The sequence below is a fragment of the Anopheles coluzzii genome, chromosome 3, assembly GCF_943734685.1.
Source record: "Anopheles coluzzii chromosome 3, AcolN3, whole genome shotgun sequence".
In the NCBI taxonomy this organism is placed as follows: domain Eukaryota; kingdom Metazoa; phylum Arthropoda; class Insecta; order Diptera; family Culicidae; genus Anopheles; species Anopheles coluzzii.
The window spans coordinates 47,151,570-47,176,086 of record NC_064671.1 but is presented as its reverse complement, the minus strand read 5'-3'; the positions used below and the strand labels follow the sequence as shown (position 1 = coordinate 47,176,086).

The following is a 24,517-nucleotide window of genomic DNA, read 5'->3' as shown; positions in this document are numbered from 1 at the left end:
GATTTACCTTAGTTCCAGTTGGAATCAGATTAGACACACCTATCTTATGCTACAGAATTATGCTGCGTTATGGTGTGCTAACTCCAATCCTCAGTCATATGTGTTGCAATTTGGTCGAGATAACACAATCATGGGATACGTTTACATTTTCTCACAATACCACTGTAGGAAGTTGTGTTTGTTTATGTTTTCTGAAGCTATGTTCGTGTTTTGAGATATCCTCGTATGCCATAACGCACACCACAAGACGCAGCATTCTCTTTCTCTTGGAGTTCGTTGATTCAACATTCTTTTTGGTGAGAATTGATAGCGCGTGCTATGAGTGTGGATAACAAATCAAAGAGAATCTCTTGAATTGTGCTGAATTTGGCAAAACGTATGCAAGCAACCAATACGTACAAACTACTTTTACTTTTACATGATACACGTCGCATGAATTATTCATTACAAAGCAGCTGCATCTCATTCATAGGATTGAAATTCCATGAAAGTTCTCTTTTGCTATTGAAATAGAACAATGCATGAAAGGAATGAGCAGTTTCTGTTAAATAGCTATTAGCTTTTGCTATTTAGCGTGCTATTAATTGGTTATGTCCTATGATTTTTTTGTTCGTTTGTCATACTTTGGTTTATGGACAGATAACGATGATTTTTTTATCGATATATATGGACTGAACCATACCTTACGGGGATTAAAAGGCTCGAACCTATCTCAACATTGCCAATTCATGGGATCGCGGGCTTGCCTGCCATAGTTCCATTTTGGCTGCATTATGCTCTTTTCCGTATTCTCATGCTCTTATGCTGCCTTACTCGCATAAGCATAAAACTACTACTTACACAAATATACACATGGAGCGCACTCTCGTTTCTCAGTGTCTCTCACAGTTTTTGGCGGGGTTGATTCTCTTTAGAGCACAACCTCTCGCTCGAACCGATCGAGAAAATGGTCGAACTATATTAAATCCCCAGTTTGGAAGACCACTTCGTTTCTACAAAACATACGATACATGCGTTCGTGCTCGCGAGAGATGTCCGCAAATTGGAAGAAATGCAGAAATGAACATAGCTCTCCGGCGTTGTTTGTGCACGAGAGCGCGTATCAATGAGGTGAGAAATACTGCGAGCCCTCGAACTAGCTCCACCACTGTGATCGAGCTCCCCGAGGGTTTCGTTCGCCATGGCGGTGGCATGAATGTCGTGTGTGCCGTAATGCTCTGAGAGCTAACAGAGTTTGCCTTAGTGTGTGTGTCTGTATGGGGCGATGTTTGGCTCAAAATAACTGCATCGTGTGCCGTACATTCTCGTAGTAAAGTGCGGACTTTTGAAAACACACCATGTCGTCAAGGCATCGGGGAGCGGTTCCAACTGCGTAGTGTAAAAAACCAGTTCAATACCACCAAGCGTGCTGTTTCGTGGCCACACCGTCGCTCGTAAAAGTGCGTTCCGTGTGCGACTCGTGAGAAACGTTGGAAAATAGCATAGCCCATAGACGCCCAAACTACGCCCCAAATATAATCAACTCTCAACCCTCGAAACCGACGCAACCGACGCATATCGACACCTCCGCAGCTGTTTCGTGATCGAAAATTGTACAAACACACCAGAACGGCAACGGGGCAACGAAACGAAGACAAAAAAGTCGCACAAGTCGTGCACAGTTGTAAAAATGTGATCTACACTCTCATCCGTACAGCCGTCACTTTCGGTGTTCGGTTTGTCGCGTTGCCGCTTCTCTTCTGGCTGCCTTCGGCGGGAAGATTCGCTGCAGTTTCCTAGCGTTGAGTCGTTCACGCGATGCGAAAGTAAAGAAAATAAAAGGACCAACTTGGCCGTTGCTCTCGGTCCACAATGGCCGCGGTTTGATGTTGTGGCGCTCGAACCATCGAACTCTGAGCAACTGTGCACCTGTTTTGCACTGGATAAAACTGTTTGCAAGTGTTCAAAACTTGCTGTGATGTGATCAATCGCAAATCAGCCAAAGTGAAGCGAAAGACAATCCCCTTTTCTGTAGGTGCATGGTTGCTTTCCGCTCGCCAAAGTAGTTCGCTTATCAGCACGACGGCGTTTCCATGTCGGCAAGTTGTGTGCCGTGCCCAGGACAACGACCAGAAAACCCAACCACTACAGTGTCTCACCCGCACCAGTGTGTTTAGTGTGTGTGTGTGTTTTTTATAATACTGCTAACGTTTTCTTTGGCCATCGATAGGGCCACAAACACCTTAACAGCAGCAGCACGTGAAGACAAAAATTACAAAGTACAAAAGAAAGTGCACTCCTACTCCGAGTGTCTGGCTGGCGCGGTGTCCGTTCCAGGCATGTTGGTAGCGAAAATTTAAACGAAACCAAATACCCTTCAACTACATTGTGGTGTGTGCGATCGGGAATTATTCATCCTGTTCGAGTATGCCCCCTTTTCTTACTGTTGAAGCCAACTGCCAACCGTTGTTGGCCAAACTGCCCTACCCAGCGGGGCCAAGCAATCGGCCATTTTGGTTTCGTCTGTATTATTGATTGTGCTCGTCGGTTGTGAAGCTGCCGCCGCGCACGGTGGTGGTGTGTGTTTATTTAGCCCGTATACGCGCTCGGCCGTTGTGGTGCATGAAGAATACATATGTGCAGGTGTCTCTTTGGCCGCTGCATCAGCAGGAACCCTGCAATAGCAGTTGCAGCATAGCATGCGAAATGTAAAGTGCATGTTGATAATCTACCAACATCCTCTAGCAGCTCGCGGCTGCCCGGTTGCTGAAAAGTTCGGTGAAACAGTGGAGAACACAACAAAAAATCTGCCTCAAGTTTAGACAGCGCGTGGCAGCGCGCAGGGTGTTTCAATTGTCGCGTTTGTGACGGTGGAATGTGTCGTGCGAGAAACGATTAGAAAAATGTGATTGCCACGAAGGCCGCTGGTAGTGATATTTTGTGACGACCATCAGGCGATTTTAGGGGGTTTTATGCTTTGAAAACTATTGACGTGAACAAACGGGAGCCGCGCAGTAGCAGCATAGTGCCGCATCGCGGTGGTTGGTGTTGTTTTTCCGTTTTTTAATGTTTTCTTCCGGAACCGAGTTTGTAGTGTGTGTTGTGTTGCAAGTGCAGTCAACTTCGGTCTACTCGACAGTTTTCGTTTGCTAATAATGATTCGTTGAATCGATTTTCCACCCCGTTACAGTGTTATTCTTTCACACTCGTTTGTTGGCTTGCCAGACATTTTACTATTTGTTTTATTAAAACACCTCGCGCAGTATTTTGTTGCCAATTTGTTGGATAGAGGCGATCTAGCAAAATCGCTTCAGCATCATATTCTTTGGCAAACAACATCATACAAAAGCATCCAAAATGAAGAGCGATATCATGGCCATGCACCAGTATTCGGTGTCTGGCAAGAAGGACATCCTGCGGGAGGTCGTAATCAAGTACATCGATCATTTTTATCCAAAGTAAGTGATACATACTCGCTCCGCACTGTGTACCCTTTCCGTCCTTTCCTGTTGTCATGTAAAATCGTGAACCGAACCTACCGTGAAACCGTACCCCCTTGCAAAATTAATGCTGCAATCGACGACCGTACCGTATGACCTACTACTCCGTACTGTGTATTCCAGAACAAACCACTCGATGCACCCTTTTTACTGCCAGTTGCTACCGTAACGTTACCAACGGAGAACACACAGCTGGTTGTGAGGAAAGGGTAGGGTGTTTGTCCTCTTGGTGTGTACTCCCTAGCTCAGTTTTAAATCGCTCCACATTTGCTCCAACGACAGTGAGAGTGACCCGTCGAGAGAAAAGTGAAAACTGTGCTGTATAGCATACAACGGCACACTGCGCCAATATGATTCCATGATGATGACGATGATGATGATGGTGATGATCATGACGATGATGGAAGGGAACAAAATGGCCCTCCGAAAACAATAATCATACGCTTTCGAAAACTCTGGAAATCCCTCCAACACAGTGTCCTTCGGCAGTGGAAGAAGTGGGTTTTAGAATGGGAATTCTTACGCTCTATTGCAACACGCCTCGCCAGCCTCGTAACCCTACGGTAGGAGAGAACTCAAAGCACTCGCAGCACACAGCACAGCAGCGAGGCCTGTTTGCGCAATATCTGTCTGTTTGGTTGGCCGCCTACTCGCTCGTTTCGTCTCGGCGCGGGACATGCATTCATCAATAAAGTGTTACGGTGGAGAGAAACACAATTTGCAAGCCCGCAAAACGGTCGTATACGACGGCTGCAAGGTGGCTGCTAAAAAAACTAATAATCATGCATCTATTGGGGGAGTTTACGGCGAGAAGGGACGAGAGGAATCTTGATTGATGCCTTTCAGCTCTCTGGGGTAGGTCGGACATGTTTAAAGCTATGGCCGAGACCCTTCATCAAACCCAATCAAAATGAGCCTCATTTTCGCGTGGTATTTTACAGCAGCGATAATAAGAATTACGCCACATTTGAGTTGTCGTTCGTTTTGTCGTTTAAAATTGTGGGTTGTTGGTTTTGTTGGTTTAAAATGCCCTTGATGGCAATCCAAGGCTTTGTGTAACCAAACTACGCCTGTAAATATGCAAGTCATTAAACTAGTTTCAATTGTTCTAACTGCAAATCGTTGAAAAATGCATTGAACTCCTCTGGTATTACAGTTTACGAGTATCATCTTTATTAACAAAAACTACAATTGCTATCAACACACGACAACACTTACCTCGTCTACAGTGCCGATTATGTGACTCAACTGCTTGAGAAAAAGTATCAAAAATGCTCATTTTCTATTATGATTTGTGTTAGAGAACTCGATTTGTCTCTGGTTTGATATATGGAACTGAACGAAGGTCATTTGCATTACCTGACACAAACGGAGACCGTTTTTTGTCAAACAGCTTTCCGTCAGGTTAAAGCTACGGAAAGCGTTTTGTTTTACGGTTTAACTACTAAATACATATATTTAAACCACACGAATTGCATGTAATTAAATTCAAAAGGGATTTTTTGTAATTATTCACTACAAAAAGGGTGGGAATTACAAAATACACAGAAATTAGAAAATCATACCACAAGCGCTACTTTTCATGACATTGCCAAACACATTTAAAGAACAATAATATGCCACACGTAGAAATAATTATAAATTGGTACGATACTTCCTGCGTTACGCGTTGCAGTTTGTTTTGACAAACAAATCCATTTCAGATCAATTTGGTAGCAATGTCTCGAGTCAACGAAAGAAGTCTCTAACAAGCTTGTATAATACCGATTTTGTTTCAGTTCGTGTAGCGCGATTTTGTTTGACACATTTCCGTTTGAATCAGATAATCGACACTTATATCTAGGACTGTTTCGTAATACTTGAACTTGTAGATTCCCAAAACCATGTTGCCAGACTAAACGCTCTCGCCTTTAACATAATGCCTTGCGTTATGTTTACAGGTTTTTACGCTTTTCACACCAACAAATGGGCATGCACAATTCGTGTGAGGCGGGAATTGAAGTGTTATTTAATTTGTTTTTTTTTCCACTCGCCGGTGTGCGCGGCCGAGGCAGCAAAGAGGCAAGGGAATGTTGATGGAGTGAAGTGGAGCATTGATAAAATGAAAACATAACAAACCAATCGAAGCGAATGATGGTGTATAGCATAAGGCAAAAAAAAACAACAATAAAAGAAACAAAACATTCAAATGCGCAGATGGTTACTGTTGTTTGCTGTTGTTGCTGCTGTGTCGCTACAGAAAACAGTAGCGTTTGTTTCGCGATCGCGATACAACAAACGTATCGTTTCGCACGATGCGAATTTAAAACAACCAGGCGTACGCTATTGCGCTTTTAATTTTGGCGCTCCATTTTATGGGTTAGGCGATCTTCTGCGATCCTTTCAATCGATGCTTGCACGATTTCGATTCTACGCGTTACAGCTTTTTCATGCGATATTTAAATTTTAAATCGTTTCACTCGCGATTGCGATGATATGTTTCTGGTTTGGTACGTGATTAGTTTTAGTAAGCCTCAAATGATGCTTTGAGTCTATTTTGTACTGTTACTGCTAATGTAGATGCCCATCAGCAATGACGGTCTGGAACTGTTGTGGAAATTATTTGCCGCAGGAATATTTACAAGAATTCATTCTTTCTTTGCTACTACGTAAAAGACAGTTGACATTAAACTCTGAAGATGTATACTTTAGTCTGACAGCCATTACAAATAAATCACGCACATGAATAGAATATTGTTTTAACGAAACGGCAACCACACAAATTGACAAATGCTACTAGGTGCTTGAATGCAAACGGCCATGTTTTATCAAACAACGCTCATCCAATACTGGATTCGTTACCATTACAAATCCTCCATCTTGTTTTCACTATAGTCATCTTTTCAGACCGATGACGTAGTGTGCGTACACTGTGCAGTATGGCGGAATACAGTACCGTAGCTGCATACTATACACCACACATACAGGAAGGCAGGTTGGCGTGGTAGAAATTTGCAACTGAGTGCAAATTAACCTGTTCCAAACACAGTGCGGAAAAAGATAGTAACGATCGTGACGTGATCATCTGGCGAATGATTTGTAAACGAAACCGAACAAAAGGGGGGAAGATGTTGTGTAGCGCACCCGTGAGCGTGGCAATATATAAACATGGTTGTGTCAAATGTATTGAACTTTTGCAATGATCTGATGGTTGAATTATGGGGCAGGTTATCATTATATCAATATTTTCCAAAACAAACGTCCGGTCTTGTGTACGTTTAGAATACACAGATTTTCGTTTTTTTAAGATTAAATATGTTTTTATATATTTATTATTAGTTTTAAATGGTGCAATTCCTGTTATATGTTTCATTATGCTGTCATTTACGATCTGGTGTCAATTTGTTGCAACAACCAGAGTCGAAAATATTGATTATAAAGTAGTTATTAGTGTTTGGAGTCACACAGTTTTTTTAAATGATGGAAGCATTCTAATCTGTATAATAAACTGGCTGTGCTGAAAACTCTGAGATATGGGAATCTACAAAGGAATTATTGTTGACATCATCCGGCAAACGTTAATAAAACTTGCTCAAACGTACATCAATTAACTTACTCTTCTTTCTATATTTCTTTCAGTGCTTCGGGAACAAGTGCGGTCGCTATCGATAACAAAATCGAGCAAGCAATGGTAAGTTTAGCTGGCGATATTTATTTATAAAACGTTATTGCACCGTTCCTGTAGAAACATTATCGTAACGTTATTAAATAGGAAGATGTTGTGCCTGGACATTTCTTTTGTAGTGCAGACACAAGCAATACTGCATGACGTGGGTTTGGTGTGTGATAAGATACCGCGAGGATCATATCTTGGTTTATTATTACGCTATTTTTAACAAAAACCACGTAACGATGTTCAATGTGAGGAAACAAGTTTTTTATCTATAGAGAATGAAAAAGGACATGACTCACATGATGCAACGTTTGTGTTAAAGTTGAATACGTTACATGAGTCATTGTTCTTTATTTGACTTATCAAACATACCATGATTTGAGAACTCAGCTAAACTTGAAATTCCAATTAGCTGACTACAAAAATGAAACACATGCGTAGTATTTATATTATTTAATTTTAAAACATGCTCCACATACACACACACCGGTTGGATTAATTTACAGTGAGAACATTTTCAAAAGTTTCCTGCCCTGACTCCATGATGTCACGTGGCGAAGAAACGAGCAACTAAACGTTTTGGTAAACAGATCGTCCGTCATGATTTCGAGATCACACACATATATGTGTGTAAACGTGCTTGCGAAGGCTTATCATCGCTCCCGGTGGTGAGGAACCGACCAAATGTTTACTTGAACTGCTTTTTATTCCCGTATTCCTTGCGCTGCCCAGCCTCAACCTTCACTTCGGACCATCCCGGGCGGCGTAAACATTGCGCAGTGGTTGCCTTTTAAAACGAGTTTGCTGTCAAATTTTCTTTTCGTGCTGTTCAAACCGGTTATGTAAATTCAGCCGGTGAAGATATTCATTCAAGCTCGAAAGTTAGTTCGTTTGTTTTAGATTGCCATTCCGTTACCGTTGCTATTAAATACAGCGTGTACTCCCAGACGATGAAAAGGGCGCCAAAAATTATAGTATGCTGTTATTTTTTCATATAATAACTTTGCTTCGTAGCCTGTTTCGCTTGCATTAGCGTGTACTTGATCGTCAAAGTGATAACAGCATGCATGTTTGTTTGACACCATTCTGCTATTTTTCGGTAGGAAGATTTTTGTTGATGTTCATGTTCAGGGAAGTGTTGATTTGTTGATATGAGTGTAATAACATAACAGACAACAATAATAATACTGTTCACGGTAATGAACAATCGTAACCGCATTTAGGAAATGGTTTCGTTAAATAATTCCATGACGAAAAAATATATGCAATTGAAATTGTATTTCACATTAATTTGAGTAACAATCACATTTATAGCGTTTGTTTATTTTTAGCTTCACGTAATGTCAATGTTTATAGATTGAGTTATTGATAAGATTTTTCATCTGTTGACCTTGAACAAGCGAGTGTGAGATTATTCCTACGCAAAATGTACGTCTAAATTATCGCCAAACCGCTTTTTATTTATAGCTTATCTACCTGTTTACTATCGCTCAACGGGCGTACCTTGTAAAAGTTTGGACTCTCCCATTCGACTAGCCATTTTGATTTCTATCATGTGTTGTTTTGCGTTCTTGTATCTGTATGATTACTAACCACGCATGTCGCTTGTCGTATCGTAACTCCGCTGCACCGAAGGAAATAAACTTTGGAGACATCTCCTTCTACGGACGGCTCGCTAACCGGTTGGACCGCTGTCTTGTGAATCTGACATGTGCACATAAGAAGCGAAGCAACAACAAACAATCCTACATGCACTTTCTCCATTCACCCTGTGGGGGAAAGATTTGGGGGGGGGGGGGCGTGTGCATGTGCATGGATTGGTGGTGGTGCTTTATTATTTTTTTGCACACATAAAAAGCAAAATCCTACCTGTCCCAAGTAGGTCAATCCAATTAAGGATAGGCACTATGCCACGAGGTATTTCACGTTCGTTTGTTCTTGAATGAATGTTTTGCAATATTTTCCACTGCCTATGGGCAGTGAGTGGCGTTGCATTTGCGTGGTTTAAGTATGTTTACCATCGATTTTATCAAATATTATCATACGTAGTCGATTTTTTACAACCAAATGAATCGGAACTAAGCAAATGATTGGTTATTTTACTTCATACCAGTTAATAATTACAATTTGAATTGTGCAGCTAAAAGTGTATCTCATCGTACAAATGGTGTGTGCGTTTCTTCACAACTAAGTCCTTTGCAATGCGCGTCCTCGACTTAACTCTTTGTTACAATCATCCACAACATTTTCTTATCGCACAGTCACTGGAGGTGCAAAGTATCGCATCCAAGCATAATCTCAAAAGAAAATATTTAATTGTTACATATAATCGTCTTTGTTGCACCGCGGTCTCTTAACGTTCTCCAGGATGGAGGAATACATAACTGGTTCGTCTTGTACTGGCAAACTGTTGACTTCTTTCATTACTGATATCTCGCCATCAGTGTGGGGTCTAAGTGTAGATAGTCTAGATGGAAGGAGGTAGACTGCTCGTGTCGATGTAGCGACAATGAAAAATAATACTTGCCTCCCTCATGTAAACAGTGTCAGCTGGATCGAACCAGTTATAACAGGTGCATGAGCGGATCATCAGCACCTCTTTTATAAACCTTATCAGCGAGACTTGTCGATTGGATTTTTCCTTTGCGATTTAATGAGAAGGGTTGATAGGTGAGTCTACAGCGACCGATGAAATGATGTTTACGAATATTTGGTAATGGTTAGAGTTTTGTGCTGTTGCTCGTTCAATACCAGAACATGTAAAAACTACGCTGTATAATAAGAGACTCGTAGTTTTACTTTATACTGAGTACAACAAATGCATTTAAATTTTTAATATTTTCCCGCCTTTGATTCTTTTCCATTTATATTTCCTTTCCACGTGTACATTTCTACTATCACCGATCACTGAAGAGATTGCGCACTGGCATATGTAGCATGTGACGCTAAGTGCAAGCGTGATATGACCTTCGCATTTTTACAAGTGAATCGCAGATGTTGTGTGTACCGCTTCATTCATCTTCGTTCACAAGATCCTAGAGCTAGATGCCTTTTCGATTGGAGCATCAGCTACAGTCTTCCAACTGCCAAGACCTCTAACTCTCTCTTATGTCCATATTTAGAATAAGATTCCACCGTACTTCGCTATTCGACGGTGATAAAAATCTGCCCACTTTCACACTCGCCGTCCATCCATACTACCCAAAAGGGCCGCCAAGCATTTTCGTGCCTCCGCACACACAGGGAACAACATCGTTTGCACTATCACGCCATGGGCTCGTGTTGGAGCGGTGTACGATTAAAGGGGGAGGGGGGGGGGAGTGTGCCAGCCAAACAGTAAAGTCGTGTAGAACATTCGCTTGGCGTAGAAACGAAAGAGGAAACGCGGAGCGCGAGATTGAGCAAAAGGGAGAGTGAAATGTGTAATGATGCACCGAAACATTCCGATGAAGGTGTCTTCTCCTTATCGAAGGTGAGCTGCATGTGTGCATATGCTCATCGAATTTTCCACGATCTCATATTTTCCCAGCAAGACGACGGGCCTTTCGCTTTCAAGCCCAAACGTACTGCGAGAGCCGTGAGACCATGTGCGGAGCGTAAAAATCGCCCGTGAGCAAGCTGTTCGTGAGTTGGTACAGCTAACACGCTAGCTCCCCTCATATCTCCAACACATTAAACGAGCGGAGAGAGAGAGAAAAAGGGAAAGAGAGATAGGGAGAGAGAGAGAGAGATAAGACTGGTAAAACGGCAAAACAACACCATTAGAGGGAAGGCTGTTTGTGTCACACACTCTGAGGCCTGTGGGAGATGCTTGTTTGTACAAGCTCTGGGGGCCGCCGCCAGACGTGGAGTTGCTGCTGCTGGTTTGCTCTGTTGTGTAGTTCACCATAAAACTGCTCACTTCCCACCGCCAGACAGTCAGTCGCCGTTTGAATGTCTGTTGGATCGTAGTGGCAATATTGTTATTCATTTCGGTTGCGCTATTCTTGTGCCTCAAGCAGTGCCGGACAACGTGTAACCGGTTCGTGGTGAGCCAAAAACAAGCACTTTTCGTCAAACGATAACGCGACAGACAGGAGTCGGGAACACAGCGGCCTATCACATCCAGCTAACACAGAGCGATAAGACCACGGATCCCTCGTGAATTGTGAATTGTTGTGTGATTATCAAAAAAAAAAGCTATCGTCCTTGAAACGAGTAGGTCGTTAGTTGTTGACTGTGAACTTGTTCTACGGTTGAGTTTTAATCACGTCATCTGCCCACTACTCTTGCCAGCTGGTGACGGTGAAGGTGCTAGTTAAAAAAAAAAGATCGTTCAATTGAAACCGAATCTCACCTCACAGGATCACGTGATCCAAGCAAAAGCAAAGTGCAATTTATAATAATACCTCAGTAGTGCCAACGCGCGTTCATATATACACTTTCTGGACTGGTTAAGCAAGCCGATTGACGCGTTCGCTCGAAGAAATATAAAAATGGAAACGCTTCCGGCCATAAACAATCCCTATCCTGCCCTTTCGACCGTGCTGAGACAGCAGCAGCAACTACAGCAAACGTCGTCGTTGACCGAGAACTTGCTATATGAGATTAAACAGAAGGGCCAGGACAATACCTGCTACGTCATGGTGCAAAATGTGAAAGTAAGTAAGCCGTGAGCCGGGCCGAACCGGACACTCCTTTAATTATCAGCTCGCGCTGCTAGCAGCTAGCACATATGCTAGACACACGTGCAAAACGGTGCCGATATTTGCGATCAAATAGCAAACGGCGTATCATTAAGGGACCCGTGACTTCCCCTCCGTCGTCAAAAGGCTGGCCGTGATTGTGTGTGATTTACCTGCGTTTATTCTACACTCACCTCTTTTGCTGCTACCGTTTGGGTTCTTGGTGGAGTGAAGGGGGAGTGGGGGGGGGGGGGAATGTGTAGGGCTCATTAAATTTAAATTGCCGTGGCATGGGTTGGTTCGATTACTATTTCGCTGTTAAATTAAGTCCGATAACCTTCACCCGCTTGGTGGTGGTTGTGTGCTGACAAGAAAGGTAGCAGGGAAGTTTGTTGTAGATGAGTCATTGGTTGTGTGGCGTTTTGGTCGTGGCATTCAATCACCCTTTGCTTTCCAGCAGTTTTAGTTTAGAAAGAAAGAGAGATAGCAGAAGAAGCAAACATTCCAAGTGTAACCAAATTGCGGCGTCTCAAAATACATTTCGACAGACAAGAATGTGTGTCGCCTAGTGATAGAGCGTATTGGCGAGAATCTTGGCACATTGGAAGAAAAATGTCATTTCAAAGATTTTCCTCTCCCTTTCTCATGGCGTTAAAAGCATTTCCTAGGTTAGCTCACCTATTACACCTGCCGTCTGTGTGAACGTGCTTAATGTGTGAGTGAGGAATGATCCTTGAACTCGGTCGTGTAGGGGCGTGTAAAGTGAATATTTCATACAAACTGTGACAAAGTTCAGCCTCCTTATTTTGTTTCCTTGGTCAGGGGGACATATCCAGCCTACCAGCCTTCCTCTCGCGTCCCAACCAACCCAACAACATTCTCTTTGAATTTATATGTGCTAACCATTTAATTTTCGTATACGAGTTTGGAATGCTGTTTCTCTCTCTTTGGAGCTGTACCTTGAATAAAATGCTTAGACTAGGTATTTTCCCTTCAGCTTGATATTTGATCAATCAACGTGGTAGCAGCACCCACCAGCGGGTAGCGGCGAATAACGCATCTCTCTATTGGGGGCACAGAATATTCTTGAGACGCTAAATAGCGCTTATATTCGAGCACATGGTGCAGCACCGCACGCGATGCGGACGCGCTGCGGCTGTTGACGACGACTAGCTGGAATTGATTTTAATTGAACAGCCGGCCAATCACGCCCCGCTCTTACGCTCTGCAAATGTATATTTTGCTAGTTTTAAAAGCGCTGCACACACACACACACGCCCTGCAAGGCAACCGATTTTGGTCGATGGCGTGAATGAAGCAACAACACAGCGCCCAAGATATAAATAGAATATGTTAATCTGTGTGTTTTCGTTCCCGCAGTCAATCGGCTCGAAAATAGTTCACGCTTTTTTGCCCTCCCAGAGTGCCGCCACCATCGACCATCGGCGACGATCGGGATTGGTCCAGGGTGAAATATTTGTTTTTGATGTTTTGTGCTGTGGTAGTAACGGTAACTATTTCGGACGAGACGCGGGCAGCGTACCACGTTTGACGCACAACGGATGGGAGGGCTTTTCGTTGGCGAAAAATCTTCATCCGCAATTGATTGGTGGTGCGTCCATTCGATTGACAAAAGACGAAGTCGCGGTTTTATCGGTATGACGATCGGATAATAAAACTCCTTCATGATTCCTGTCCGGCTGCTTGTTTGTCACTTGTGCAGGGCGAACAGATTTCTTATCGCGGTGGAAAAATAACAGAAAAGGTGCACATGTGAAGATAGTAGATGGTGTTGTTTTGCAGCAACGGCAAATAACAACCCTCGTATAGCGATCGTATAACATCAAGCGGCGTCAACTCGAATGAAACGCACACACACACGTACAAAGGCCGTGTTGTTTATCTTATCGGCAAATCTTTTCATTTCTGTCAACCATGGTCCCATGTTTCCGCGGGCGGTTGTTTCTTGTTGTTGACAATTCTAGATCTTTATGGTTTGCGAACCGGTTTTTGGTGAGTTGATGACGTTTCACACCATATTTGGGCGTGAGATGTGTTTGATGCAAATCGTACCAAAACTTGAACCGATTTCCCTTCACTACGCACACTGCTTGCTCCTATCGTCATCCAGTAAAGCCTTTCCGGCACGAATAAAGCTTCACATTTGATCGCTCTTCCGATGTGAAGTGATGCTAAATATAGATCTGCCATTGATCGGATGCAGTTCAGCTCGCAGCGGACAACGGGTTCTCTACTCCCGCCATTTAGTATCAATTAGCATCACAAGACAAAGCGGGCAACCCGTGACCGAACCCAGGCACTATCAAGTTTGAGTCGCGTGTGTGGTGCTGGTACCTTGACTGTGTGATTGGTTTTCCGCAATGTTGTCATGGTTTTGCGTCGCTAACGCGATCGATCGCTTATATTTGCCAGAAACGGATGACGATCGTCGGTGCTGGTGTGGTAATGGTTTCAAGTGGTGAGCGCCAAGTAAGATGACGCCATCAAACGACTTTTTCTCTTTCTCTCTGTGGAGGATCAATCTGTTCGTAATGTGGTATGATCGATTCTACAAACACCGGAAGTATTGATGATTCAAGCAATTACTAAACATTATTCGTCGTTGACATTCACATCGTTATGTGGGACGTAACGAAAACGTTTTCATTCCGAGTTTTATGAGATTCCTTGATGTTGCTTGCAGTGCTTGTTTCCTCCAAGAACACTTTGACCTATGGCATATTTAACATCGCAGTTTTCATCAACAAATTATAATGTGTAGTTTGAATAGACAAGGTATAACGTCGAGGCGATTGCGATATATTGATGCTTGCTTTGTAATATCAATAAACAACGCCTTTATCTCTTATTCATTCAAATAAGTATGCACTTACAAAATGTGAAGCAAAAAGCAAACATCAAAAAACTAAAATAAAACATCATTAATTATGATTATGTTTCACTTTTCCAATAGCTTTACTGTAATAGCTACATTGCTATACCAATCGAATGAAACAACTTACTAACATCTTCATTTAAACTCATTCTTGTTTCAGGATCTGGTCAAATCGCACCTTATGTTTGCTGTACGTGAAGAAGTTGAAGTCCTAAAAGAAAGGATATCTGAGCTGATGGACCGTATCAACCAACTCGAGTACGAAAACAACATTCTCAAAGCGAACGCATCACAGGAAACGCTGGCACAGCTGACCACTGGAGGTAGTACAGTAGCAGCAGCGGCGGCAGTCGCAGCAGCTGCCGCAGCAGTGGCACAGCAGCAACTCACGGCGATGCCAAACATCAATGTTGGCCCCACCAAAGTACCAACCTCCTCGGCAAACCCTGCCAACCCTGGTTCCGTTTCCTAAGCTTAATGTTCCAAACCAGCCGTTAGACGTACACTTGACATAAAGACTATTATAATTACTAGTACTACTAACCGAAGCAAGCAACATCATCACCGAGAGCATCGAGTGCGCGTAGAGAAGACGCAAACATTTCGCGAATATAGAGGGCCGGTGCTCTAGACCACTCGAAAAAAATGTTGAGCAGACTAGGACGCCGTTCATCCTATGTAGTTTGGAATGCTGCCTCCTAGTCCGAGCCCGAGTGACTGGCGCGCTCTGTGATTGATGACGCGCGCGGACAATAGTGTTCCAACTCAGGCACTGATTGTCTCCGAGGAGGAGTGAATCGTGGGTTGATGCTGCTCGACACTCATGCTTCTCAACTTCTATTCCAAGTCCCTGTTAGTATTAACGTTTTTGCACACCAGATCCACTGATCTTGTTCACACATTTCCTCGAAAGCAGCAGTTCTGAATGTCCGTGTTTGCGGAACGGCACTACAATAAAATGGTTGAAATTTTGGAGCGTAAGCAGCAAGGGAACACAACCGCAGGATGGGATGTATGCTAGAGTCCATTAGGTCCAGAGTAAGCGAGACACTGGGAAATCAGGAATTCCATTACGCGTGTAGCCAATTCGATAGTGAACGACAGCGTGTGAAGTACGCAAACCACCCTAAAGCTAGAAGGAATTCTCGAAGGAAGCAACACATACACATGCTGGTGGTGGTCATCGCAAACGTAAAGATGAATCACGAACAGTAAAGGAAAATAAGATAATGTTGCCAATGGTAGTTGAAACGTATCTAATCATTCTGAAACCCGTATGAACCGTAGTATCACTTCGTAGAAGTAGTCGGTAAGGTAATGTGTATTGGTTTGAAAAGCCGGTACCATTGACCACCTTAACAAAACAGGCATCGAGTTAAAACCGGCGATGCTACTGGCCAAAGTACCGGCCTATTTTGTTCGAACAGTAGCAGAGTAATATGCACAGTGGTCTAAATTACATACACGATACAGCTTTAGCACGATGCAACTGCTTCCAGAATTGTGCAGGGAGTGTGATTCGTGGCCAAGGCAAAGGGTTAGCGCAACGTTGCAGAACACGGAAAGAAGCCAACAAACGGAACTGAGATACACGAAAATGTGATTTAATGATAGGAAGTGACTAGTGACAAGCGAAAGTGTCAGATGGAAAGGCAGAGATTGCATCATACATTTAGCCAACTTCCAAAGCAAGTATAGGTTATGAATTGCACCGGAGAGTAATAAACAAACGCCCTAACACATGCTGATCATAACACAGCATTATCCAAACTATGTGCTTTTATTTCAAAGTATCCATGTATACTGTATTTTAGTCGTTGGATTTTTGTGTCTACATACGTTGCATCCATTGTCAAGCTGGTTATCACTGGAGCAAAGCAGTGTCAAGTTAGTATTGGCTGTCTACTTTTCGCTGGCAACTCTACACCCCAAACCGAACGCTCTGTCCTTTTTTTTACTGCTCCGCGCGTGCAATGTAGCACCGAAGTATGGTCCTGAAACGGGTTAACAAAATGGAAGTGGGGCGAGGGACGACATAAACCTACCTACCCGCCCATGGCTGTAGTAGTAGTACTGGTGGAAGCAATATTTTGTTAAATTATTTCATTTTTTAGTGTTTGCTTTTGAGCTACCGTTGCGTTGACTTTAGTATAAACCCGATCAATCATAGGAAAAGTATCACAAGAAAAAGCAGGTCTTTGTGTGAGTTTACGAGTACGAACGTACAGCAAGAAATAATAGGAAAGGGCTGGTAAAAAGGCAAATACATGTGATCCGTTTGTACATAATGATGATGGGAGGGAATGTTTAGGAAAAACAAGCATGAGATTTATCGAGCTAGAAAGCACGAGAGCATATTGTACCACACACACGTGCGCGCGCGTTCATGCCATGGGCGTTTGAAATAGGTATAAAATACATGTAAACTAATTACAAAACTGGTCCATGAAGCAGTGTGAAAATTGTTGTGTGGACGTCACCCAGACAGCTGCAGCAAGTGATCGTGATATGATATGAAGCGAGAGAAAGATAGGCGATGTTTGCGACTCGTGCTTTTTTACTGTTTGTGTTTTAATGCCGTGCCCGTGTAGTAGACTCTTTGGTACCAAGTACCAGGCGCATGCCAGGCGGATTTGCGCTAAATGAAATGAAAGTAAACCACTGTTATCACTATTGCTTTACACTGCATGCACACAACACAACAGATAGCAGCACACAAAAGAAGCAAAAGATTTAACCGATCAACGACATCGGAGACGAGCTGATTGATTGTGAGCTGAAACTTATTACTCCACATAATTGCCAACACGGAACAATTGGGTCACGCGTATATGAGAATGCAACACATTTAAACACCGCCCAGCTGTACCTATTTATACACCGGAACAAATCCATACCAACACACGAGAAAGGGGAAAATACGTTAAAAAGATGCCCACCAGTCGGTCATCTTTATGAGGAGCATATATGGTTTATATTTTTATTAAAGAATGCTACAAAATACATAAATCGATGAAAATGTTGAAGGCCAACACACCAGCATCAAACTAGCTTGTGTGGAGTGAAGACCGGGCAATACGAAACAAGTCATGAAAGCATAAATAATAGATAACCCTAACTGCTTGTCATCCGCGTCTAGCGATTAAGTTTAATAGGGCAAGCTGTTTAATCGAACAATTCCTACTCGCGGAAAGCAGAAGCAAACATAGTAAAGCGCGCAGGAAATTGAACAGTCTATTTGGTAAGAAAGCAGATGTGCGCAGTATGAAGTTGAATATGTACGTGTCCGTACAAGGAAGCGTTTAGTTTCTCTTTTGGTTTTCGCAGAATCTGAAGAAATCATTTTTTCCGATCGCTATCGCTTTAATTTCCTCCGCGAGTAAACAGGTCACGTTTATTTACATTTATTACTTTTTTATTTATTGCAACACAAGATCCTATCAAATAATCATACTAGAATGCAAATCAAAAAAATAAAAAAAAATAACAAAACATGAATCGAAATTACTGCAAATGATGTGTGTGTGTGTGTCTGTTGATGAACGCGGTGCACTTAACCGTGCATTGTAATGATGCGGAAAAAAAAGAAAGTACTGAAAACGAAAACAGATTGTAATAAATCTAAACACGGAATTAATGACAAGTTTTTGGAAAGTGAAGCTTTTGCATCCGAAAACTAGCACACATGCTACCAAACAAAGGTATAAACAAACCTCAAATTCTGCCTAAATGATCTACTAATATGTTAAAACTACCTTCTCATGTATGTGCTGTTTCTATTCTCCGTCACTGAACATAGACCAGCGTGTAATACTAAAAATCCGTCTCGGGACTCATCGGTCGGCCCGAGACATTTCTCGAACGCAACGGAAGCTCGCCTGGGCTTTCGGGCGATGTAGCCCTAGGAGAGAAGAGACCGTCTCGCGCATAATCTCGTCTCAACGTAGGATCAACTCTAGGACTGCTATGCTGCTGCGGCACTCGTCCCACCACGCCGGAACGATAATCACTGTCATCATCGCTGTCTGTTTGGCCGCGAGGTAAACTGGTCGCCGACCGGAAGTCCAGCTGCTCATCTATTTCGCTCGACGTTTCTCTCTTTGGCAGCTGGCGCACAACCTGGGCGTAGTTGGCCGAACTCGCGGCAAGTGGCGAGACGGACCGAACCGTCGGATAGTACGGTTGCGTGTTTTGAATGGTTTGTACCGACGGTGGTAGTACGCCTTCGTCGGCGATCAGTGTTGCTGATTGTACGGCTGCCTCCGAAGTTGTGGAACGATCAACCGTGTCTGAAACGCTGTTATTCAAGGGCATCAATTCCGTCATGGTTTGTGTCCTCGCTGGTGATATGAATCGCATCTCGATCGGATTGCTGAGGAAGAGAGGAAATAATTCACTGTGGTGATTAGTGCGAAGTGTGACATTTGTGACAACGATAGCTTACCGAAGCAAAGTGTCGTCATTTTCACCGTACAAAGCAGTATCCTTCACGAAGTAATACACCACCATCTCGAAGATTAGACCGATGATGATTAAGGCTGCTGTTATCATGTTAAGAATATTTCCAAACGTCGGCGTCTCGTGCAGAAAGCAGTGCCGCTCGTTCGATGACCAAAACTGACACGTGTGTGCTGTGAAGGAGCGAGCAAGTTACCGTTTTACCTCAACGCCGTTGTAAAGAGCCGTGCGAACCACCTGCGTGCCATTTGTTCAACGAACAAAGAAGTCACGCTGGAAACGTATTACTTACTTGCCACCACCTGATAGATGGCTGTTCCAGGCAAATAAACCACCAGCCCGACCAAAGTCAGCTCCACCGCTAGCGCCATCGCCTTGTCTTGCGTCAGCACCGAGCGCAGGCTGATGATCACCTTACCAGTCAGGCCCGAGGCCAGTAACATCGCCACTATCACCGTCAACACCTGAAACACGATCCAGTACGGTTGACAGTCGTCAATCCCACAGGCGCCCTCAGTTGCATCGCCACCGTTCTCCAGCACGATGTCCACATCAACACCGCAAGAGCAGTTTCGGTAGATCACGATATTGTTGATTTCCTCCCGATCCTGACAACCGGCATGGCACGGCGAAAAGTATGTAAACCGACTGTCGATAGGGCAGACCGGTGTAAATGGTACGTTCTCCTCGCACACACAGTTGGATGCGCAGAACGGTTTGATAAGCTTACGGCCACGGTAGGCGCCTGCTATTTGTTCTTCGCCGCACGAGATGAAAATGTACGCTGCGCGTAATGTAATTTTGGAAAAGAAATCATTATTTAATCATATGTTTAGTTCTTGTTGCTATTGCTATTTCGCAGCCGAACAGCCCTTGCCGCAATTTGAACGATCATGTTTCTCGTAGTTTCGCTATTCTCTAATAGATGGCGCCACGTTTGCAGCAAATTGGGAAATGTGTTTTGTATACTTTTTTTTGTTTACAGGATTAGGGAAATATACTTTTTGCATATGTTTGCGTTACGGTTCACAGTAAAGCAATAGAACAACATAAGCAATGCTTTTGGCATTAAATATCTACTATTTATATTTAAATGCAAGTAATAATTGCTATTTTGTTGTACAAACAGCACTAAAGTTACGCTATAGTATTGCATCTATGCAACTAATCTAAAATAATAGTGAAAACTTGATGGTGTTATTAGCCAAATTGGACTAACAAATAATTGAAGCCTAGTTGAGCCCTTTAATCTTTCTCCATTTTGTCTCTGAATATAGCAAAAATTCAACAATCTGGGATTCATCGTTCTATCACTTCCAACCAATATCAATCCATTATCCTACAATCCGAAAATGGTCTGGAGTTTTTTGAAGAATAGAATTAGGAATATAAATATCATTTTCTTTGAATTTGATCTTAAATTCGTACGTGGTGTTTGGTCGTTACGGCACAGATCGCCGTTGCTTATAATTTTGTTTCAAGATAGCTTAAAAACTTGCAAAATGCACGGAAAAAATTAATATCCTTTAAAATACGTTGATCGACAAACTTACCAATAAACAGTCCTGTAGCCACCACCCCAACAATAATGTTCCATCCAGCTAACTTTCTGCGAATAATTAAAAATAAAATGAACATGAACGAAAATAATAGTAATGCAAAACATACAGATTATTCAATTGTATACGGAAGCAACCTAGCCTGCCCAAGTTACTCTGTATTCAAATCACTACACTAACCACAAGGATTAAATAATCAAGCCCTGCTTGTTCTGGAGGTCAAATTTTAACAATTTTACTATTGGTATTAAATATGGAGATGTGTTATTGTGTGCACTTTAATCACTGTGCACCCGCAAGCACTTGCGTCTTGCGACCGAGCGTTGTTTGACAAGGCCATGGATTATATTGATTAGCGACAGTTGTCCCCGTTTATACGGACAAACTGCCGCCAATGCCTTACGACAATTGTGCTCACAAAGCCGACTTCAAAGACCTAACCACGTTTAATTACATTTATTTAGCACGCTTGCAGCGGGCAAATCGAACATTCACAGACACTTAATTGCCCCTAGAGCAAATGGCTTGCATACATGCAAATGCGCCAAGACACTAGCAACATAAGTTCGTTTTCAATGATTAAGCAATTAATGATTTAATCAAAATTCAAAACTTTCCAAAAAAACCCATATCCCGCGTTTTAATAATACTCTATTGCTTTGCTATGATCACAATTAGGGGAAATCTCAACACATATTGCTAATAGTCAAGTTTAAACGTACCTGGCCGAAGGATTCGTGCTGGCAATGACGAGTGCCGCCACAATCACGCCCACAGCAGCGGCAAATGGACGTATCAGATTGGTAATCAACCGGGACGCCCATTCATCGTTTATACCGTCCGCATGCGACGTGGGCAAAAAGAAGCGCGACTGCAGATAGGACTGTTCGTGCGAGTGGAAGTTCACGATGCCGGTCTGGATGAACACCAGGGCTAGCACGTTGCACACGAGCACCTTGTTGGAAAAGACGCGCCTTAGCGTGGCCCAGAGCGTTATATCGGCCAGCCACTTGTCGGCGGTGGCGATCGATTGCATGCTGTTGTTGGTGGCCGTTTCGACGATATCGTTGGCCGCCTGGCGTACCATCGTGGCGAGCAATCGCTTCGGGAACAGCGAGATGACGAAACCCAACAGGAAGGTAAGCGGCCCTATGATGGCCCATCCAAGCCACCAGCCCAGCGTGGTGGCACCCACAGCTAAGCCGATGCCAAGTCCTAGCTGAGCTCCCCAAATGCGCGCCGCTATGACGCATCCTGTTGGTGAGGTGAATTGTTGAATTGCTTCTAGTGGTAAGGTTTCGCCCGTGTCGTTGCAAATACGTACCGATCAATCCGGGACTGTGATGCGTGCGTACGTTATCGTCGATATAGCTAATGCCCAGCGCGTAGATGGCCACATTGGCGAGGCCAATCAGAACCTGCGCGATAAACATCAGTACCAGTGTTGTAATAGCGTACGGTCGATCCATAACCAGCCGTCCAGATTGTTCTAGCGTACAGGTTTTGTCCATGTTCAGTGCCTCGATGGTGTTGCTTTCTTCCGAGCTGGGTAGTAAGTAGTGAACACACATGGCAAACTTATTAGTCCGATATCACTTCACGCAACATCTTATTTTGTCTCATTTTTTATAGCTATAGTCTCACTTCATCGCAGTGCACTAACTCTACAATACTCGATACTCTCACCCTCATTGTTCACGCAGAGGTTCACTCACTGCTCACCATACTCACTTGTGCGTTAGCGTCGGTATGATCAGCACTATCAAGCTGATTGCCTGCAGCATGAATATTCCGCCCAGCCACGATATCCGATGGAACCGATTGCCCCAATAGCTCACCAGCAACGCGAACAGGCCCTGCGCCACACCGGCCGTCACTAGCAACCAGTCCAGCACGATCGGATCGAAGCTCAGCTCGCTGGCCGCTTGGTGTGCTGCCAGCCGGAAGTAGCTCTCGATGCCACCGCTAACGAAAGCCACCAGCGATAGGCACACGACGAAGGACGTAGCAGTGCCCAACCGTATACATCCTGGACCATTACAACAGCTGCACGCCGTCACACCGCAGTCGATTGAATCTGTCCCAAAGAAACATAAAATAAAATGGTCCACAACCCGTACATTGGCACGCGTTAATTCGGGGTAAGCATTGGACTGATAACAACAACAAAAAAATCCCGTTTGCGCTATCTTTCGCACGATGGGCGCGGACCTGGCTACGCAATCCTGTGTGAAGGTGAGTAATGGTTCGCCGTCTGCCAGAGACCACTCACCTTGCTTTATGTTGTTTGCGTTCGCTTCGATGCGCGGGTATCGTTCGTGGTTGCTTAGCAATGATTCTTGGCGCATCATTTTGTTGATCTACAAGCGAAATTACGTTCCACAATCAAAACATCCTGCACTGTAGGCACTGTAACGATTTGGAAAATGTTGCACAATTAAACACACTCTGTGATCCGGCAAGGTGCTGGAATCCTGTACCTCTAGCTGGTGGATTGTTTCATGGACAAACTCTTACTACTACAGCGGACAGTACGGTAGGGCCAACGGTGTACTGTTATCTGCAGCATTACTAGTAGGTGCTATCTTATCTTATCGTAAAGGTTTTATTTTAACATAGTGACACCGGGTGATTCGAAAATTTGGAGCAAGTGCTAGTTGATAGCGTGTTATTTTAAAGTTTTGTTTAATGTTAATAAATGTATGAATTATTCTCCTTTATGATTTTCATTTTCATTCACTTTTGCATTATATTTTAATGAATATCATGTTTTTTTGTACTTTTGTTTTTTGCTTCAAACTTATTTCCATTTGATTTAGCAGTTCTATATTGCACTAATATTTCATAAATTATACACATTGAAATATGAATATGTACTGTGGTTTACAATTAATATTTAATTGTATTTATGGCTCCTATAACGACACCTAATTTTTGCAGAAGTATCAAGATTAGTTTAGAAAACAAGTTAAGCAAGTCTACAGACCAGATATAGTTCATTTACCAAAGAAAGGAATAAAAAAACTAATGAAATTGTATTCTTGATTAAAAAAAATCTAAATCTAAATTAGTTGGCTGTACACGGTATTAACCATTACTGATACATTTTGGGTTTATCAAAATAATAATTATAAATGTTTAATATAAATGTTGTATTTGTCTTGTCAGTTTTATTGAATGTGAACTTAAATTTATAACTTAATTTAAGCAATTTCGAGAGAGCTTTGCAGTCTCTTGATTAATAAACAAAAAATTGAACATGTAACAAATTAAAAAAAAACTTCATTGAGATTAGATAAAATATGGGATTTATCTCACTATGAAAAAAGCATCACTTTCCAAAAAAATGGTGTTCACACTCCAATTTAAATCGTAATTAATTTAATCTGTTTCTAACAACCCTTAAACACGAACATAACAAACCTGTTTGTGGATGCCTAACATCATCCAGGTAACTATACATTTATCAGTGAAACAATAGTAGTACTTTAATATAAGATTTCCACATTTCAACTCACCTAACGGTTTCGCCGCTTCACAAGCCATTACTTTAATGGGCGAAATATGTCCGAATAATGTGTTTTGAGTATGTTCAACTATCATTAGCAATTTCAACGAATGTATTTGTTTCAATCCGGATGCATTAATGAAACCTTGTTGATGAACCAAAAAATATTATTGCTGACTATGGTACAAACATATTCATTTCTACCTGGACTGCAGTTCATCGTGGTACAATGAATCGTCATCGTAATGTTATCAAACAAAAAGCTTCTCGGCTGCATGCTTCTCGGCTCGGCTGTACCAGT

General features: G+C 42.8%; 2 protein-coding genes across 10 annotated transcripts in view; one reads left to right on the top strand and one right to left on the bottom strand.

Annotated features, from left to right (window-relative positions):
* The window catches only part of LOC120956400 (TSC22 domain family protein 1), a 39,238-nt gene extending 22,777 nt beyond the window's left edge, over positions 1-16,461 (top strand). For all 8 annotated transcript variants that reach the window (XM_040377843.2, XM_040377836.2, XM_040377840.2 and 5 more), the window contains exons 4-5: positions 7,098-7,149; positions 14,852-16,461. In XM_040377843.2, coding sequence (XP_040233777.2) covers positions 7,098-7,149; positions 14,852-15,163 — 364 coding nt within the window. In that variant the 3' untranslated portion in view covers positions 15,164-16,461. The remainder of the gene's footprint in view (positions 1-7,097; positions 7,150-14,851) is intronic.
* A 1,623-nt stretch (positions 16,462-18,084) lies between these two features.
* Positions 18,085-23,352, bottom strand: LOC120956401 (solute carrier organic anion transporter family member 4C1). Of its 2 annotated transcripts, XM_040377846.2 has the most exons (9): positions 23,189-23,352; positions 22,981-23,117; positions 22,440-22,785; positions 22,033-22,253; positions 21,431-21,962; positions 20,703-20,758; positions 19,442-19,933; positions 19,136-19,322; positions 18,085-19,063 (listed from the first exon to the last, which is right to left on the bottom strand). In XM_040377846.2, the coding sequence occupies exons 2-9, from the start codon at positions 23,057-23,059 to the stop codon at positions 18,505-18,507; spliced, it is 2,472 nt and encodes an 823-aa protein (XP_040233780.2). In that variant the 5' UTR covers positions 23,060-23,117; positions 23,189-23,352; the 3' UTR covers positions 18,085-18,504. The 2 variants fall into 2 exon arrangements, with proteins under 2 accessions (XP_040233780.2, XP_040233778.2); XM_040377844.2 differs by having other exon boundaries at positions 22,981-23,352.
* Positions 23,353-24,517: the final 1,165 nt, after the last annotated feature.

Coding starts and splice junctions, on each gene's coding strand:
- LOC120956401 (XM_040377844.2), bottom strand. CDS start 23,059: ATGATGCGCCAAGAATCATTGCTAAGCAACCACGAACGATACCCGCGC. Junction 22,254..22,439: donor ATACCGACGCTAACGCACAA/GTGAGTATGGTG, acceptor CTTACTACCCAG/CTCGGAAGAAAGCAACACCA. Junction 20,759..21,430: donor AGCACGAATCCTTCGGCCAG/GTACGTTTAAAC, acceptor AATTATTCGCAG/AAAGTTAGCTGGATGGAACA.